An 18,503-nucleotide genomic window follows, 5' to 3' on the forward strand; every position below is an offset into this window, starting at 1 on the left:
CATCTGCTTTCCTTTTCACAAACCAAAGGTGAAAGAATAGGTGAAGCATGAGAGTCTTATGAGCAAGGAGTGTGATGCTACATTCAGAATCAATTTCATCCTCATACACTCATGTGCACTTGCCGACATCTGCTTTCCTTTTCACAAACCAAAGGGTTTACACACTGCTGTACACTGTCCGCTTCTCATAAACATGCTCTCTGTGCCGATCCTACTTATCCTGGTATGACAGTATAATTACAAAATGTTTAACAACAGAGATCTATCCAATCACCATTTATATAATTCTATGAAATATCCATGAACCAATACAACAAGAACACGTGAACAGATGTTAACACCATCACATTTTATTCACAAAGCATGTATAAATTAAACAATTTACAAATCAGAATGGATTTGAACAGAACTCATATGACTAGTTTGATTGCACTCAGGGAATGCCATGTTGGTCAGAGAGGCTCTCCTCATCACAGAAATACTGGGCCCTTATTCTCGAAACGTTTGTAGCCCTAAGAATTCTTAACTTTGGTCGTAGCCAATGTGTTAAGAATGGGCTTAAGAAGTCCGTAGGGCTATGAATGTTTCGAGAATAGATAGCCATGAAACCACTAAATAGTTTCTTGTTCAGCATTGACCCAAGCAAGCAAACTGCCACTTTTAAAAGATCAAATAGTTTGATGTACTTTCTTTTCTCCAAACACTTGAAAGAAAATGAAAATATAAAGATTCATAAACATCATGTGTAATTAAAGGAACTATTTAGATAAACATCTTTCATAATAAAAAGGAGCCTGGTGCCAGTGTGCAAACATCATATAAACTAAGTTCCTTAAGCCAGTGAGTATGGTGGGGTGCTGCTTCAGGCAATATTCCAACAAACATCAGGGCTGGGACATCACAAATGGGAATGACACTGATGAGCAAATGCATTAACCATGAGGCCAACTCACAGCCCCAAGCTCCTTAGCAAGCACACGTATCTGAATGTATGAACAATGTATAAACCTGCACCCTATACACACCTAGTGTTTGTTCTTCACTCTTCTCCTACCAAACTTAATTGTCAACAAAAATATGCAAACGATAAAATGACAAATCTTTGGCCTTTAATATACATCAATAGATTGGAAGCAACATTCTAAGAGTACTACAGGCTGTAACTTCTTATAAGTACAAAATACATAATATGATGTGATGTAGATAGGTATACAGTAAAAGCCATATAAACTTGTGAGGTGGAGGCATAATATTTCTATTGCTCTTTAAGAATAGATTTTAATACATCTGGGTACAGTGTGCATGTAAGATATGGGTGATGTATGGAAATTTCATAGCTATGTATAATATCCATGTTACGAAGGAAAGAGGGGTCCAAACATGGATGACATGGTGAATGTAATGAAAACGTATGTCTTACTTTCATTCACGCCACTACACCCTGGCCAAGATCGAAAGACAACTAATGTGGTTGATTCTGGAGAAGAAAATCCACAGCTGGTAAAGGTGTCGCATTTTGTCATTCACTTCAGTGTATCTTGGCAAAGATGAAACATCAACCAATGTGGTTGATTCTGGAAAAGGGAAACCACAGCTGGTAAAGGTATCGCATTCTGTCATTTACTACAGTGTTTCCTGGCCAAGATGAAACATCAACCAATGTGGTTGATTCTGGAAAAGGGAAACCACAGCTAGTAAAGGTATCGCATTCTGTTGTTCACTAAAGTGAATCCTGGCCAAGATCAAAACACAACCAATGTGGTTGATTCTGGTTGATTCTGGTGAAACCACACCTAGTAAAGGTATCGCATTCTGTCATTCACTGCAGTGTATCCTGGCCAAGATCAAAACACAACCAATGTGGTTGATTCTGGAGAAAGGAAACCACAGCTGGTAAAGGTGTCGCATTCTGTTATTCACTGCAGTGTATCCTGGCCAAGATGAAATCACAACCAATGTGGTTGATTCTGGAGAAAGGAAACCACAGCTGGTAAAGGTGTTGCATTCTGTTATTCACTGCAGTGTATCCAGGCCAAGATCAAAACACAACCAATGTGGTTGATTCTGGAGAAAGGAAACCACAGCTGGTAAAGGTGTCGCATTCTGTTATTCACTGCAGTGTATCCTGGCCAAGATCAAATCACAACCAATGTGGTTGATTCTGGAGAAAGGAAATCACAGCTGGTAAAGGTGTCGCTTTCTGTCATTCACTACTGTGTATCCTAGCCAAGATGAAACATCAACCAATGTGGTTGATTCTGGAAAAAGGAAACCACAGCTGGTAAAGGACACTCATCCCTTAATTCAAGAAAGTGTATCCTTGCCAAGATCAAAAGACAACCAATGTGGTTGATTCTGTAGATACCAAAAGACAGCTGGTAAAGGTATCACTTTCTGTCATTCACTACTGTGTATCCTGGCCAAGATGAAACATCAACCAATGTGGTTGAATCTGGAGAAAGGAAACCACAGCTGGCACAGGTATTGCTTCCTGGCATTCACTACAGTGTATCCTGGCCATGATCAAAAGACAACCAATGTGGTTGATTCTGGAGAAGAGAATCTCTTTCTTTCATTCTGGCCAAGATCAAAAGACAACCAATGTGGTTGAATCTGTAGATTAGAAACTACAGCTAGTAAAAATAACTCAACCATTTAAGTGCATTCAGGCACAATGAAACATCAACCAATGTGGTTGATTCTGGAAAAAGGAAACCACAGCTGGTAAAGGTATCACATTCTATCATTCACTAAAGTTTATCCTGGCTAGGATCAAAGCACAACCAATGTGGCTGATTCTGGAGAAAGGAAACCACAGCTGGTAAAGGTATCACTTTCTGTCATTCACTACTGTGAATCCTGGCCAAGATGAAACATCAACCAATGTGGTTGATTCAAGAGAAGGGAAACCACAGCTGGTAAAGGTATCACATTCTATCATTCACTAAAGTTTATCCTGGCTAGGATCAAAGCACAACCAATGTGGCTGATTCTGGAGAAAGGAAACCACAGCTGGTAAAGGTATCACTTTCATTCACTGCAGTGTATCCTGACTAAGATGAAAAGACAACCAATGTGGTTGATTCAAGAGAAGGGAAAGCACAGCTGGTGAAGGTAACTCATCCTTTCATTTCACTGCAGTGCATCTTGGCCAAGATGAAAAGACAACCAAAAGACAATCAAAAGACTCTGGAGAAGGGAAATTAGAGCTGATTCAGTTATCTAGACAACCAAAAGCCAATCAAAAGACTCTGGAGAAGGGACATTACAGCTGATTCAGTTACTGAAACAGTATTTCAGAAATATACTGGTGTGTCAGGTGTTAGCTGGCACTATTTGAAACCAAAGTGTAAAAGGTCCAAGATATTTGCAACTTTGCTTAACCAACTGTATGGAGTCGACCGAGAATCATAGGGTTACTTTGCACATGCAAACCCTTGAACATTTGATTCTAGTTTAACAAGGGATGATACTCCCAAATAAGGTGCAAAGGATAACACAATCAGATATCTTTCCAGGTAACCTTAACAGCCATATCCACTCACAAGGTGCCATTATAGCCACCCAATCACCACTTCAGTTGTCTTGACCTATATTACAAGCTCTGGGAAGATGAACAGTCTCATCACTCTGAGTCATAAACATTACAATAATGGTGGACACAGGAGAAAACGAGGAAACACTAATTGGCGTGAAGTTGTTTACACTGTACCACAGGGTCATGTGGGTATGTATTACTTCCTTTGCCCAGGAACTAGGATGAGTGGATACATGTCATACTGGATACAGTCACACAATCACTATTACTACAACTCCCAGTCTGTGCTATTTAATCATTCCTCCAGTTCAGATGTCCCTTGAAACACACACACATATCTATATGAAACTACCTGTCTGTGAACATGTATGTTCATAGAATGGCAATTTCACTTTCAAACATAACCAACAACCTACATGAATTATTCCAATTTTCAAACAACCATGACATAAACAAAGAATATTCAGTACTTTGCTAGCACTGTTTAGCTATTTTGATTTACATAGCATGTGTAATTAAGTGAGTTTTAGCAATATTCTAATAATATTACGGCAAGGGACAACAGAAATGGGCACACACTGTACCCATTTGGGGAATCAAACCCAAGTCTACAGCACGACAAGCAAATGCTTTCACCATTAGGCTACAAGTGGCACCTACAAGTGTATATTTTCCTATTTGATGCATCAGAAAAAGAAAAAGGTTGCTATAAAATACAACAAAATAGATTCAAATTCTTATGTCCGATACAAACAGTTCAATATTACACATAACAACAGCAGGTGCTGTGATAATCTGAACATCAGTATATTTACAAGGTTAAACAACTACATACAAACCTGTACTGTATACAGCCTTTCAAAATGGCCAGTGTTATGTGGACACCACAAACCATCTCAATTTGTCATTATTCTGTAAATGTGCATTATGATCTAACTTGAATTGGAATAGTGATTAACAGTTTTTTCAAGTACTTCTCTACTGGGTAAAGAAAACAACCCTACAATCCTAACCTCTTCAAGGAAATCATCAACTGCTTGGCAGGACTGGATTTGAAAATTCTAAACCCTATCATAATGTGATATTTTAAAATCTTTTGCATTCCTGTCTGGGGTGCATCTTCAGTGTAATCTATCTGAACATATGGAATCATAAAAAACAGAGATATTTACTTTCAGGCATGCTTTTAAACATGCTTTAACATCACTATGGAATTTGTATTCCACAGTGTATGGATTTTCTTGACAAAATTGGCTCCAACTGCAACTAAAACAAGCTGGGTTCATGTATTTTTCTGTCTTACCCCAAAGCCAATGAGGTCCAAAATAATGCAGTTTGAAGCATACAAACCTAGAAAGTCAATCAAGAGGACCGGGATTCAAACTCACGGCATACGATTCTGACATTCCAAAGGGAAGTAAGTAGACATCAATAGGCCACTCATGATGCCCTAACCTTCACATAAATTATTCAAATATTCATGATATAGACAATATATGCATTATACATTGACTGAAACATACTGGACCCTACAATTCAAATACAGTATTTAAATATTCATGATATACACAACATGTACATTACACACTGCAACATACAGGGCTTTGTAACAAGTTGGGAACAAATATCACGCAATGATATATATATTGATCTATGTACATCGACTTTGGTAACATCTCATACAGGGTCTCACAATTAACAAAAATACAGAATTATACACATATAATACATTAATTAGTCTGGGCTGCCAGGCTATCCTTGCAATCATCAATGGTAGAAGGGGAGTAGCCATTTTTCCCATGGTCTTCATATTAAACATAGGCAGTTGTAAAACACTAATTGATGAATCTCGAGCATCGCATATTCAATACCAGGTTTAGATGAACATTCTACATATTTTCGAAAAAGGATGTGATTTTCTAGTAAAAGCTACATTGTCTGAGAGGTTGAAAGTTTTCCTGATTCGGTGACCTGAATGAAACTCACACCAGGAAACAACTGTCATGAGATCAGAAGGACAGGATTTCTTTAACTGTTTGTTGTTTATTGCCCAGCTCAGCAATATTCCAAATATATGGCTGCTGTCAGTAAATATTCAATTTCAGACAATCAAGTGATCCACAAGAAGAACATCAGTCTACACATTCCAGATATAAAATAATATGTGTAAACCACATCAGCAAACCGGACCACCCGATCCCATTAATCGCATTTTAAAACAAGAAAGGGTTCATGGAGATCAATTCTAACAGTTAATGAGTTTAGTTATCATTACTTTGAGTGAGTGAGTATGGTTTAACGCCACTTTTAACAATATTGCAGCAATAACAATTCGGGGGAATATCAGAAATGGACTTCACATTTTGTACCCATGTAGGGAATCGAACCCATCTTCAAACAAACAAACGCTTTAACCAATAAACTACCCCACTGATCCATCATTGCTTTGATCAGGATTCCAGTTCCAGTATCTGCCTTGTGTGGGAAGTTTCCCACAGTGATGGAGACCATGGATGTTGTCAGATCTGGTGTCACCCACAAGCAAGAGTATGGAGCTGACAAACCTACAACTCCAGGATTCAAACCTACAACTGTAGTGACTGGCATACCCGCAAAGGGAGAAAATACAGCAAACGATGGTGGTTTATTCACCTTTGTCCTAATTGCCCAAAGCCCAAGAACTCCATATCCATTACCAGTTTCACTCTCATTTCATCCCAGATCACTGAATGATGAAAAGTTCAGGAGAAAACCAAATCCCATTTTGCCCCAATGCCATACTACTTGCCTTGCTCTTTGCAAGTATTTACAAGAAAATTTATAATTGTGTGAATAACATGGCTTTGGATGGCTAATCAGAGGATGCAGAGTTTTGTCGGATCACAGGATCATCTAACCAATATTCTTTAAAAACACACACGTTTGTTGGATAAGAATGTATGATATATTAAGTTTAATTGTATCAGAAAGTATGTGGATATGTTTTGTTCAATGTGAAGGTGTGGGAATGTGTTTTTGCATGATATGAATGTTTGAGAATATCATGTTTTGTTTGAAATGAATGTGTGAGAACATGTCCTGTTGGATTTGAAATTGTGGGAATGTTTGATTGCAAATGCAAATAAGCCACACTCACTAATAGCCCTGCATTATGTTCTGTGGCTGTAAAATGTTTAAGGCTTGACAATCCAGTGACCGATGTGAAGAGCATCGATTCCCACAACTCGGATTCAATGACAAACAGTAAACCAAGTCATCCAGTCTGATTACCAAAAACCATTTTGTTGCCTCTTAAGGGGCTGCAACAATTTGATTCAGTTTTCAGTCTTGGACTTTCAATTCAATAACTTTGAATTAAATTTATTAATCAGGTGAAAACCTCAGATTTCATTTAACTCTCAGTCTGCTTTTTTGGTTGTGAAATCCATCATCAACTTGGCAAAGTCTACTAACAACAATTCTCATTCCATTATTTACAGAGTTAACAATCACTTTCTACTTTACTTGAGCACTTTGAACGGCTCGAGTTGGCGTCAATATTATGTTCTGAAATGATTTAAACAGGTATTCAAATATCGAATCGAAATAGCGACAATGGTTATCAAAAATTGAAAGTAAGGTGTCAGATTTGATTGTCGTTGAATCGAACTGAGTCGTTGCAGCCCTACTTATAACAAGCACAAATACTACAAACTTCCCTCCTAACTTACAGCACCCATGGGTTGGAGTGGGGTGGCGCTGAAATAGCAAAATAACTAACATGCTTATGATAAAAAACTGAAACAATAATACATTATTCTAATGAATAATCATACAAGTATCTGAAACTAAAATATGATGACTAATGCTCTTGAGCAAGTAAGTATAATTAAGCCAGTAGGACATGGCAGGACAAAATTTAATAACTGAATTATGTTGACACTGGAAATGATTTCATACACAATACACTTCTGATCACAGACAGAAAACACATTAAATATACATATATATCATTTAGTGGAAAACAACAAGCACAACAGATCTGTGACAAGACATGCCACAGAGGGTATAAATATTCTCAAAGTTCTGTTACCATGGAAACTAAAAATATTTGATTGATTCTTCAACAAAAGTCTCAAGTTTGGAAATGGATGTAATATGTACAAAAGCATGAAGGATGTATACTAACATCTGTCATCAGGACAAGAAGAGTTGCCTCCCTCTACCTAACATGGTGGCAAACATTTTGACCACGCGCAAGGATCTTTAACCACATTTCTATCAAATGCAGGCAGTGCAATATGTTCTGTTTGGTCCTGTAGTCATCAGTATCAGTTAATCATGTTCAGATGTGATGCTACAACACTAGGCTACATATATTAAACCATAATCCAGGCATACTAGCAGCATTTTCACACATGATGATGTACAAGTTTCAAGGACAAAATACCAATCAGTTTAAATGATACCCTAAAATGACCTCAAACTGTCTCACTGTTTAGAAATGCTGTGGAAAAATTTGACGTGATGTAAGATTTTAATATCTTCCCTCTACAACTGTAAGGACTGATGTTGATCTATTAAATAATTTTACAACATACTTTTTAATGATAACATTACAATACAAAATATGGTCTGGAAAATATGCTAAAAAATGCTCAATAACAAAAAGGAATCGTCATGGCAGTTCCAATGCACTGATATCTCGAGAAAGTGAGGGCTTAATCTCAAACACACAATATGATGTTAGGCTAGTATTACCTCCTGTAATGGAAAAAAAGATACAATTTAAGGGGTACAAATTCAAGTACTGGATTAAAATACTACATATTATCTCAAGAAGTTTGGTAGCCACTCAGCATATGGCCATTGTATTGGGATCAAATTATGGCTGAGGGGATAGAGACAAGGAGGCAGATACCACAGAGCACTGTAAGATACCAATTGTACTTGCTTAACTCGTACTGTGTGTATGTTAGAGCCTGACCATTTGGCTGGGCGTGCCACGGTATACCGTGGTATTAGTAGAACCACTGTCGTTTGCCTTCAGTTTGGTATACTGCAAAGCAATCCAAAAATTTGATATTTTCAGTTTTAATACCATCATTTCTAACTAGTCATAAAATGACAGTTATATTCATTCAAAATAATAACGACTATGGTTATTATACGTTTTATCCATGTTATTAAACAATGTTAGGTTTGGCTCTTGTAAATTTTCTACATTATGATCATATCTCACCTTGTGAACTGATATGCACCAAATCGAAGGCCTCGAATACCACAATCCATATCTTACTGTGGTAAGACAGAACCATTTCAACCCTATGTTTGGCACCAATGTGTGAACTATCAGAGGCAATGAAACAGTAACCCGTACAAGTAAAATCATTCTGATTATCAAATTTTATGATTTACTGATCAAGGTTATGCAGAACTCACTTTCACTACTCATTATCATCAAAGTTTATTGTACACATTTTGACTGAAATATACAACAAACATCTCGGACCATGAAAACAGTTTGCTTTAAGTAAGTTTGCTATAGTTTTCGGTATAGATGTTTGAAGAAAATGATATGGGTGGTTGATTTTTGAGTTATTCTTTGACTTAACACCCTGACCTCTCTGTGTGACTGGTACATATTGTAAGGAACTATCTCTGAATGCCCTGAAGAATAAACTAAGGAAATGGAAAAATAATCCGTACCTGACAAGTGTTGGATTATCAGATTTACAGACTAGCTAACCATAGGTGTGCAGACATCAACCTCTTACCTGAAAACTGGTGTATGATGGGATATATCCAGGGGTTCAAAACTCCCATCACCCAATGCCCGAGACAAATCAGTTTTCATTTCGGGCAATCAAATAATGGTATCTAACTTGCCAATAGCCTACTAGAAAATTTCCACTTATGGTTTCAAACTGCAAATAATCTTAGATTTCATTTCAAATCTGCTAAATATTTTAGAACCATGTACACATGTAGAATGAGCTGAGGAAATGAAAAACTATTCTCTATCTTGAAATTGTTCAGATTATCAGACATAAATCTTTGATTGGCATTTTGAAGCTGGTATCACGAACGGGAAGATTTTTTAATGGATAGACAAACTTCTTTATTGCAACAGATGTTTCGGTGAAGTAGATGTGAACACTGCCATCATCACTTGCTTGATAATGATGCATCTTCATCAAAACATTGCAACCTTTGAAACAAAGAAACTGTCTATCCATAAAACATTATTCCTGTTCATTATATTTACAGATTAATTAACCACGTCAGATGTGTATTATTTCTGTTAATCCTGTTTCTCCTCATGTTGATCAGCAAACCTCCTCAGTGTCTATCAAGAGGGAAGTTTTCTTCATGATATATTAGAATGTCTGTGGACAGAAATGACTACACAGAATCACAACATCAACCTCCATTGGCTTCAGGGAAGTCCAAACCTTGCCCACACCAAGCAATGTCTGTGGGTGACAATGATGCGATCTGGTACACTTTGAACATGCTACAGATTGGCCCTAGTGGGGGGTGTTGGTCATCTGACGGTCATCAGCGCTTCACACATCACCACAGGAATATCAACATGTATGCGGGGATGACTCAGTTCTACCTCCCCCTGAAACAAACAACAGGAATATTAACAACAGAAGACAACATCACTAGGGGGTTAAACAGTACGCTCTAACCATGGTATGGTACTTACTGTGGTATGAGATATTCAGTTCAGTCCTTTTGGGATCAGTATATGCAATATGATGATAATGCAAAAAATGACAAGAAGAAAACCTTACGTTGCTTGTTTCATATCATGGGAAAAACAACATAATTTGGGTTACTTTAAATGAACAAAACCATCATTTTATGACTAGCTAGAGTCATTAATGGAATAAAAATAAAAAATACTAAATTTTAGTTTATTACGGTGTACCAAAGTTAAAATACTGTTTCACCCCTATTAATTGGTGCATGAGATGGTCTCATGTTACTTATGCAAGTGACTACATGAAAGGAGGTCATGTGACTATCTGAGAGGGTCACTTATGCAGGTGACTGCCTTACCAATGGTTTTCTGAATGCAGTATTTGGGATTACAATTTACATAATAAAGTGAGTGAGTGAGCGAATATGATAGTAGAAACGCTGGTTTTAGCAATATTCCAGCAACATCACAGCAGGTGACACAGAAATGGGCTTTACACATTGTGCCCATGTGAGAAAACAAACCTGGATCTTCAAGTTCAATGTGACAAGCAGATGTAACCATCTAGCCAACTCACAGCCCCGCTCACTCTCAGTAAAGAAATGATTCTAGTAATAGTACTTTTGTTCAGTTTAAGGATTTGAACCCTCATCCTCTGTCTCAGAGTCGGGCACCTCATCTTCAACACAAAGTCAGCCATCTAACCTCCTCAGTCACCATGGATTTGTGTACCCCTCTAATGTAAAGTGGCACTGCTTCCACTGCCAAAAGCTAGGAATACACAATGACATTTGGGAATCAGTCAAATGTTATATTTGGGATTACACATTCTCAGTAAACTTATCATTCTATTAATTTTGTTAAGTTCAGTCGTGTCCAAGATTTAAACTCAGACTTTCAGGATCAGGCACCTAATCGCCAGCACACAAATCTGTGATCTAACCCAAGCAGCAACTGCAGCTTCCACGAGTACGGAAATCCAACAACTGGTTGTTTCGAAATTCAATCACCTACTCTAAGTTTGAATCAGTATACAATGGAGAGAGCGTAATCCCAAATATAGCATATGTTTCACTTGACCTCTTTCAAAATGTGTTTTCACAGATTTCTGACAGTAGAACAAAAAAGTATTTACAAGTGATACAAAAACAATACTACGAAATTAAGTACCGTTATTGTCACCTGCCAAATCATTTTAAACAACCAAATCTTTTTAAAAAATTTAAGAATATGCTAAAATTAGCTACTTTACAGACACGATTTTAGTATTTTTTAAAGGTTTTATTTGTCAAAGAGGTATGAAATATATGTCATTTTCCAGGCACAATAAACCATGTTTCTTTTCACAATGTACACGTCAGTTTAATTCTACACAAATACATGAACATCCGAGACTGACCTGTTGCTAGGAAACAGAAAAAGGATAGCACATGTGATAGTCAATGTTACAGTTGACATATGTCAATCTTAATGTGATCAAATGACAGCTGTTACCATTGACATTGGAACAGAAACTAACATTGGGTCTATTATGTATAATGTAAACATTTTGTGCTTAAAGGCTGTATCACACCTCACTTCTCTAAAAAATAGATAATGGATTCCTCTGAATAATACTAACTATCCGCTTCAGGGAAAGTACCATACAATGTATTCCTCTCTTCCCCCAAGAAAACAAAACAAAACAAAACAAAACAAAACAAAACAAAACAAAACAAAACAAAACAAAACATGCACGCATGCACGCACGCACGCAACGCACGCAATGCACACACACACACACATATTATGCATTGACTCTACAATACTAAATAAAAACTTTGACTGAATTAATGGAACATTGCATTAAATTGACTCCTCTCGTGCCCCCTTGTGACCCATAAAGGTCTCTGGGATTGGGAAAGGCAGGGGCCATGGGCCACTTTGCTCATTAGAATGAAAAATGGCCCATTAAAATTTTGAAGTTAAATTTTGATACAAGAGCAGAATTCTAAATTCAGCAAATGGCTAATAATTCTGAAAATGGCCCATTGTCAACATTCTCTTTCCCAGTCCCTGAGATCTAGGTTAGAATGTAACCCATGCTTGTCATAAGAGGCGACTGATGGGATCAGGTGGTCAGGTTAACTTGCTTGGTTGACACATGTTATCAGCAACTAGTCGTGTAGATCAGTGCTCATGATGTTGACCATTGGATTATCTGGTCCAGACACAATTATTTACAGACCGCAGTCATACAGCTGAAGTATTGTTGAATGCTGCCACAACCTAACCTCACTCACTCTTCAAGACGAACATTATTTCAAGCTAACACCATAGAGTTATGTCCCTTAGAGCCCATTTTACAAATATTTTTCTCATAACCTGTGATTGAAACCAGTTCCACAAACACTGACAACTCTACATACAACAATTTTTGATGTATGGAGCAATTGTTTACAATCCATATATGGCAAATATTATCTGTTTGGAAGCTCTTCACCTCCCAGTTTGATTTACAGAATTCAGGCAAGTGGTAAGCTCAAAAGGAAGCTGCAACAGATACATCGGCCCCAATATATTATATATGATATAGGTCAAAATATTGTTGAAAATGTGGGCCAATGTGCCTTTAAAATGTTTCAGGCAACTGCTAGCATCACCTGCAATAGCTATAGGATATGACTGGCTCAGCTTCAAATATTTTGCAACTGGGGTTCAAAGATTTTTTTAATTAACACTTTAAGAACATAACTTGTACTGACTAATTTTCCACTTGCCCTGATTTTATAACATAATGATGTAATTTTGAACGATTAAATCAACATGGTGTTTGATGTTAATGCTAGCAACTCTAGTTTATTATCATTGCAAAAACTCATTCATTTCACTTTCGCATTGTGTCAAATCTTAATACTAAATAGTTATATTTTGTGATCATATGAAATGAAATCCAAGATTATTTTCTTTTTTAAACTGTAAGCAGAAATTATCTAGTAGCCCACAGACAAGTAAGATACTATTATCTGACAGCCCGAAACGAAAACTGACTTGTCTCGGGCACCAGGCAGTGGGAATTTTAACCCCTTTACAAGACCCATTCTGTGGACTTGTAGCTAAGGTCATGGGCTGAAAATACAAAAAACACCAAAACATGAACTAGCATTTGATAAACTTTGTCATGCATCAAGTTCATACAATCACTACATGTTTGTATGCTCGTTGTGTGTCACATCACTCTTATATTCCAACCATGATCTGTAAAACATCACGTCTGAACCAAACAATCCAGTCACTGATATCACAAGAATCAGTCTACAAAAGTGGGAAGCAATGACATGTTAACCAAGTCAGCAAGCATGACCAACCAATCCTGTTAGTCTCCTCTTATGACACATACGGGCTGCTGTAGACAGTTCCAACTGGATTCAGTGTTTTTATCACTGAGTTACACAGACATTGACATAATCAATGAAACCTGCGAAAACAATTCATCAGAATTTAAAGTATGTTGAATCAATTCTTAGCACTGACATTCATCCCTGCATATAGCTGCTTGGCAAGCATGATGATACACATAGCTAACATAGGCCTGGTGATACAAAACTGGATACACATATACATGCATCCATCCATGTTGTTTTTCTGTACTGATTTTCTAAAAGTAATATTTCACTACATGTAATAACCTGGTTAACCAATCCCAAGCTCACATCATTGTCTGACATGTTGCCATGAACAGGTGCAAAAATGCCAATGCAATGTCAAGCAACACTTGTTTCACTCAAAGTCTACGATATTACCTATGTTACCATTTTCACATTTTTTCCTATTTCGGATATTACTGATTACCAATCCATCAGTTAGCCAGTCCTTAGTTATACTGTCCTGTTGGAAACTCTTTCTAAATTGATGTCCACACATTCTCATTCCAAAAGATATTGGTAAACATGGTACCTGTGGAATCAAGTTGTGACGCTTGCGTCTCATGATATATTTCTTTCCAACTCGCACTTCTTCATAGAACTCATGAGCCAGGTCACCATCTTCATCAAAGAACATCGAGCTGGAACAGGACACAGAAATTGTACCAGACATAATATAAGATGATATTAAATAGAATCACATGATGGACAGATTCACTTAGCTGAAAATCAGTATTGCAAGACACTATTTCATTTCACCATTTCAACAATTCCAAACACTTACTGCTACTTACATATGTACAGGACAAAATGAAGTAACATGGGTCATCTTTTTCACTGACAAATGGTGTGATATACACAACATAAGTCAATGAGAAATAATCACATTTAGCATATTTCCATTTAGTCTAAAAAGGGTTTCTCCAGGTTCCTCATGAGAAATAAGATCTTTCCTTTACATTGTCTGTTTGTCAATGTTTTTGATTTTCACACCCATGGCTTTCTTTTATTTATGTTATACATGCATTTTGACGCCCAAAATAGACCCTTTAGTTCTGGGGGATGTTTCCTAATTTAAAGGAAGACTTATGATCCCTTGCACATTTAAGGTAGAATAGACACTGCTGTGATTTTCCTCACAGGAAAGTGGTATAATATACTGAGATAAATGAGAATGCCATATGTGATATTTTGAAAGGTGTCTGTTTTTATGAGGAGAACCAAAAACGTAAGTTCAATGAGGAACCCAGAACAGAAACCTGAAACTTGAAAACAGTGAATCATAATGCTTATATCAAGATTAATTGGCAGATATTAAGTGCAATTGTTTCAATTTCCATTCTCTGTCAACATAATTCTGCTTTTTCTGTCATATGCTTCTGTAGTAAATGATAACACAAAAGATATTATCTAAGCATGCCCTATATATAGGATTAAGCAAATATTAATATGATTATCAAAACTAATGTTCTGTTTTCAGTATGTCATTGTCACTGAAAAAGAGAACCAACATAGACGGTGACTGAGTATGGTTTTGTGTTGCTTCAACAATGGTAGCAAAATAATGGCAGGGGAATGCAGGAATAGGTTTCACACATTGCAACCACATCAGGAATCCATCTGCTTAAGTGGTAGTAATGCTTAGTTTTGAAATTACTACATTTGTTGGTTTAACTCTAATGTGTACAGCAAGTTAAAAATTAATGTAGAATTCACAAATGCTTGAAAATATTGACTGAAATATTCCTTAAAAACACCAGTCATCAATATTCAGAATGATAATTGATTGTAAACATGGAAAACAGTTTTTCACCTTGAAATATACTTATCAGTGAACAAAATTCATAAAATTCAGCAACAGAAAATGTAATAAGGATACATGAAAAGGTTGAAAATCTTGGCTAGGTATACATAAACAATTTTTCACTATTCGTCACTTTGTCGGTTCAGTGTAAATGATCAGTTATGACCAACTAAAAGCAAACAGTGGAAAACTGTGTCAACTGGCACTGAAGAAATAATCTGGATTAGACAGTATGCCGGATTGTAGAGGTGACACTGTCACCTACAACTAGACCTGAAACAGTTTTGTCACTCACATATGCACTGTTGTATCATATGATCCTCTCAATTACTACATACTGAAGCAAGATTAACTTATCTTTGTCGGCAACCATGTAGTTTCAACACAGAATTAATGGATGGCAATACACATCCATCGGACTCCTTGCCATGCGCCGGATTAGACAGTGCTAATTACTATGTAAACACATATTTGTGCAACTCTTCATAACTTCTTTGAGAGGCATTTAGCGGTTGGTGTAGTGAGGAAGGATGACAATTTATGGATTATCACTTGCTTGATAACAGTATTACAACCTACATCGAAATGTCACTCTCATAGCAATAAAGAAGTTGTTCATCCATATATTGTCATCCTTCCCTAACTCTTTTTATGCTGAGATCCGGAATTGACAACTGTCTGATTGCAGGGCCTTTAAATAATGATAAATGGGACTGTGATTTTATGTTGGTGTTGACGACTTGCCAGACTGGACAGATGCCAGTTTTGACAGCTTCGACTTACGATTAGGACATCACATATAACTGCCACACCCTGCAGTGATGCTGACATCATCCTTTAATGAAGTCAAAGTAAACAACTTTACAACTTTCAAGTCACATATCAACAGTTTAGGTTCACCTAAAACACTCACTGTATGTTACTAACTCTGGGGAACCAACTACAAACCTTATTCACATCAACTGCCTCAGGAACATGCATCTTAATAAAAAATTCTTATTCCTGTAAAGCATGTCAAATATTGTGCATGCAGATAGTAGGTCCTGGTGTAAAGTTTCATTAAGAATTCACAAATTTTCACTAGGTTTGGTCATTTACTGAACTAAAAATTAAAAACGTTCTAATGATACAAATTTGTTTAACAATACATCAGAGAATGTGTCAACAGTACCTTTACACAGTATGGACATTCTTGCAAATACTAGTTTAGAACAGCTGAATGAAGTAAGTGGCCGACATTTACACTTGTGAGTCTAAACTTTTGATGTGTTTTATATTTCCTTCATGACCGTTCATCAGTGATTTTGTTGAAAAGACAAGGGACCTTTTTGATGACCTTTTTCTTCAAGTTGTAAATGGACAATCTTGTTTCATTTTCAAAACAAATCTTCAAGACACTTTGTATGATAATCAATCAATCATCACGAAAACAATCTCATCTCTATACCTGTTTTACCCGCTGCGCAGTTGACGTAGGAGTTTAGAAATTACAGTGTCCGTAACGTATAATGCGCATCGGAGGGGATTGCATCCATGCATATCGATTGTTGAAAGACAATATGTAAAATAACACGTAGAATGGCAGACTAACCTTTGTCTCGTGAGAACAAACGGCGATGGGCCCCTGTAGTTGGAAATATCTACTTTCTTCGTGTCCCCCTTCCTACCCCACATCCATGACACGGGTTGTGCGATCTTACTGGCGATGGACGACGTTGTTTGGCCCATTTTAGCACGGAACAACTATTCACATGCGGACTACAAGTCCTCTGTGACCTACACAACTTTTCACTAATCTATCATTTGTTTCTGTTCCCCTCGACGATATTATTTACAACTGTCTGATGAGAATATATTCGCTCAGCTGCACCGGAACCGGATGTTTCCAGAAACATCTTTTCTTTGAAATTAGAGTTATTTCCCTTGTATCGTAACAGGGCACCTGTTGGCGATCGCGATATATTATTTGTTGCCAAATATGTCTCTATTCAATAATTAAAAGGTGTGGAAACTGTCTGACATGGTGCTTATTGATTGTTCGATCTTAAACATACTAATTTATCGACATCATAATGTTTCTGTCATTTTGGAGTGAATATGCGAGTTTTACGTCACTTGTACTTAGCTAGCACTATTCCAGTAAATATCACGGATGGGGATACCACAAATTCGTATTACACATTTGTTCGATCTTAAACATACTAATTTATCGACATCATAATTAGTTAGAGAACAATTAGTCTCTGATACGAACATAATTACAGAAACAAATCATGGAAAAAATATACTGAACACTAGCCCCGAGACTTGCCATTTTGTAGACTTGCGTGGGTTTTCATGGACATATTTGCTACAGTGTCTGTTTGACAGGCTATTACAATTAGTCTGAGGGGATTCTTTTATATATATCTACTCTTTACGGTCTTTGCATTTAATGTCGTTTAAGAAAGGCTCAGAACGGGAAGATTTAGATTAACGTATATGCTAAGATTTAGACCTTTAGACTCAGTTGTGGGTATTCGACATGTAGAAAGTTGGATATGTTTACAACCCAATGAAACTCAAGAGGTATATATGTACATAGGATATTTATATAGCGCACATATCCACGCGCTAGTGCATGCTCATGGCGCTGATATTTTCCCCCTCCATCAGTGGATGTCAACCTCAACAGCACATCGTATTACCAATCTCAACTCCCTGGGGAGTATGCAACTCTTGCAGCCACTAGGCGCACCGAGCCATTGTGGCTTTCCCATCCTAACGAGGTACCCATTCATAGCTGGGTGGACTGGGATACACTGCACGTTGCTGTACCCGCAACAGGGTGTTTTCCCGTATTCATGTGACCACCATCTGATCGTAAACCCACGGGTTCGTGGGTTCTTTTAAGTGCACAGGGTTGTGTACTCTACACATTGGGGTTGTGACAACAATGAAAGAGTGCACACAAAGTTGGCTCCGAGGTTTTCTACACCCCGGTCAAAGGTGGGCTCGATCCCGACTCCTCAACCTGGCTGGATCACTGGCCTGGCGCCATAGCCAGCTCGCCCATTGCGGATGAAC

At 37.3% G+C, this 18,503-nt stretch overlaps 1 protein-coding gene and 1 long non-coding RNA gene across 2 annotated transcripts; both read right to left on the minus strand.

The window, feature by feature from the left end:
- Positions 1-328: 328 nt before the first annotated feature.
- On the minus strand, positions 329-7,324 carry LOC137296824 (uncharacterized). The gene is made up of 2 exons (XR_010957668.1): positions 2,506-7,324; positions 329-2,113 (listed from the first exon to the last, which is right to left on the minus strand). It is a non-coding gene; the product is annotated as an uncharacterized lncRNA (long non-coding RNA).
- A 94-nt stretch (positions 7,325-7,418) lies between these two features.
- Positions 7,419-17,322, minus strand: LOC137296068 (tumor suppressor candidate 2-like). The gene is made up of 3 exons (XM_067827724.1): positions 17,029-17,322; positions 14,166-14,274; positions 7,419-10,145 (listed from the first exon to the last, which is right to left on the minus strand). Exons 1-3 carry the CDS (start codon positions 17,163-17,165, stop codon positions 10,065-10,067), a joined length of 327 nt encoding a protein of 108 aa, XP_067683825.1. The 5' UTR covers positions 17,166-17,322; the 3' UTR covers positions 7,419-10,064.
- Positions 17,323-18,503: the final 1,181 nt, after the last annotated feature.

This window comes from Haliotis asinina, chromosome 9 (assembly GCF_037392515.1).
Source record: "Haliotis asinina isolate JCU_RB_2024 chromosome 9, JCU_Hal_asi_v2, whole genome shotgun sequence".
NCBI classification, from domain to species: domain Eukaryota; kingdom Metazoa; phylum Mollusca; class Gastropoda; order Lepetellida; family Haliotidae; genus Haliotis; species Haliotis asinina.

Coding starts and splice junctions, on each gene's coding strand:
- LOC137296068 (XM_067827724.1), bottom strand. CDS start 17,165: ATGGGCCAAACAACGTCGTCCATCGCCAGTAAGATCGCACAACCCGTG. Junction 14,275..17,028: donor TTTGTTCTCACGAGACAAAG/GTTAGTCTGCCA, acceptor GTCCTGTTCCAG/CTCGATGTTCTTTGATGAAG. Junction 10,146..14,165: donor GTCACAACTTGATTCCACAG/GTACCATGTTTA, acceptor TGTTTGTTTCAG/GGGGAGGTAGAACTGAGTCA.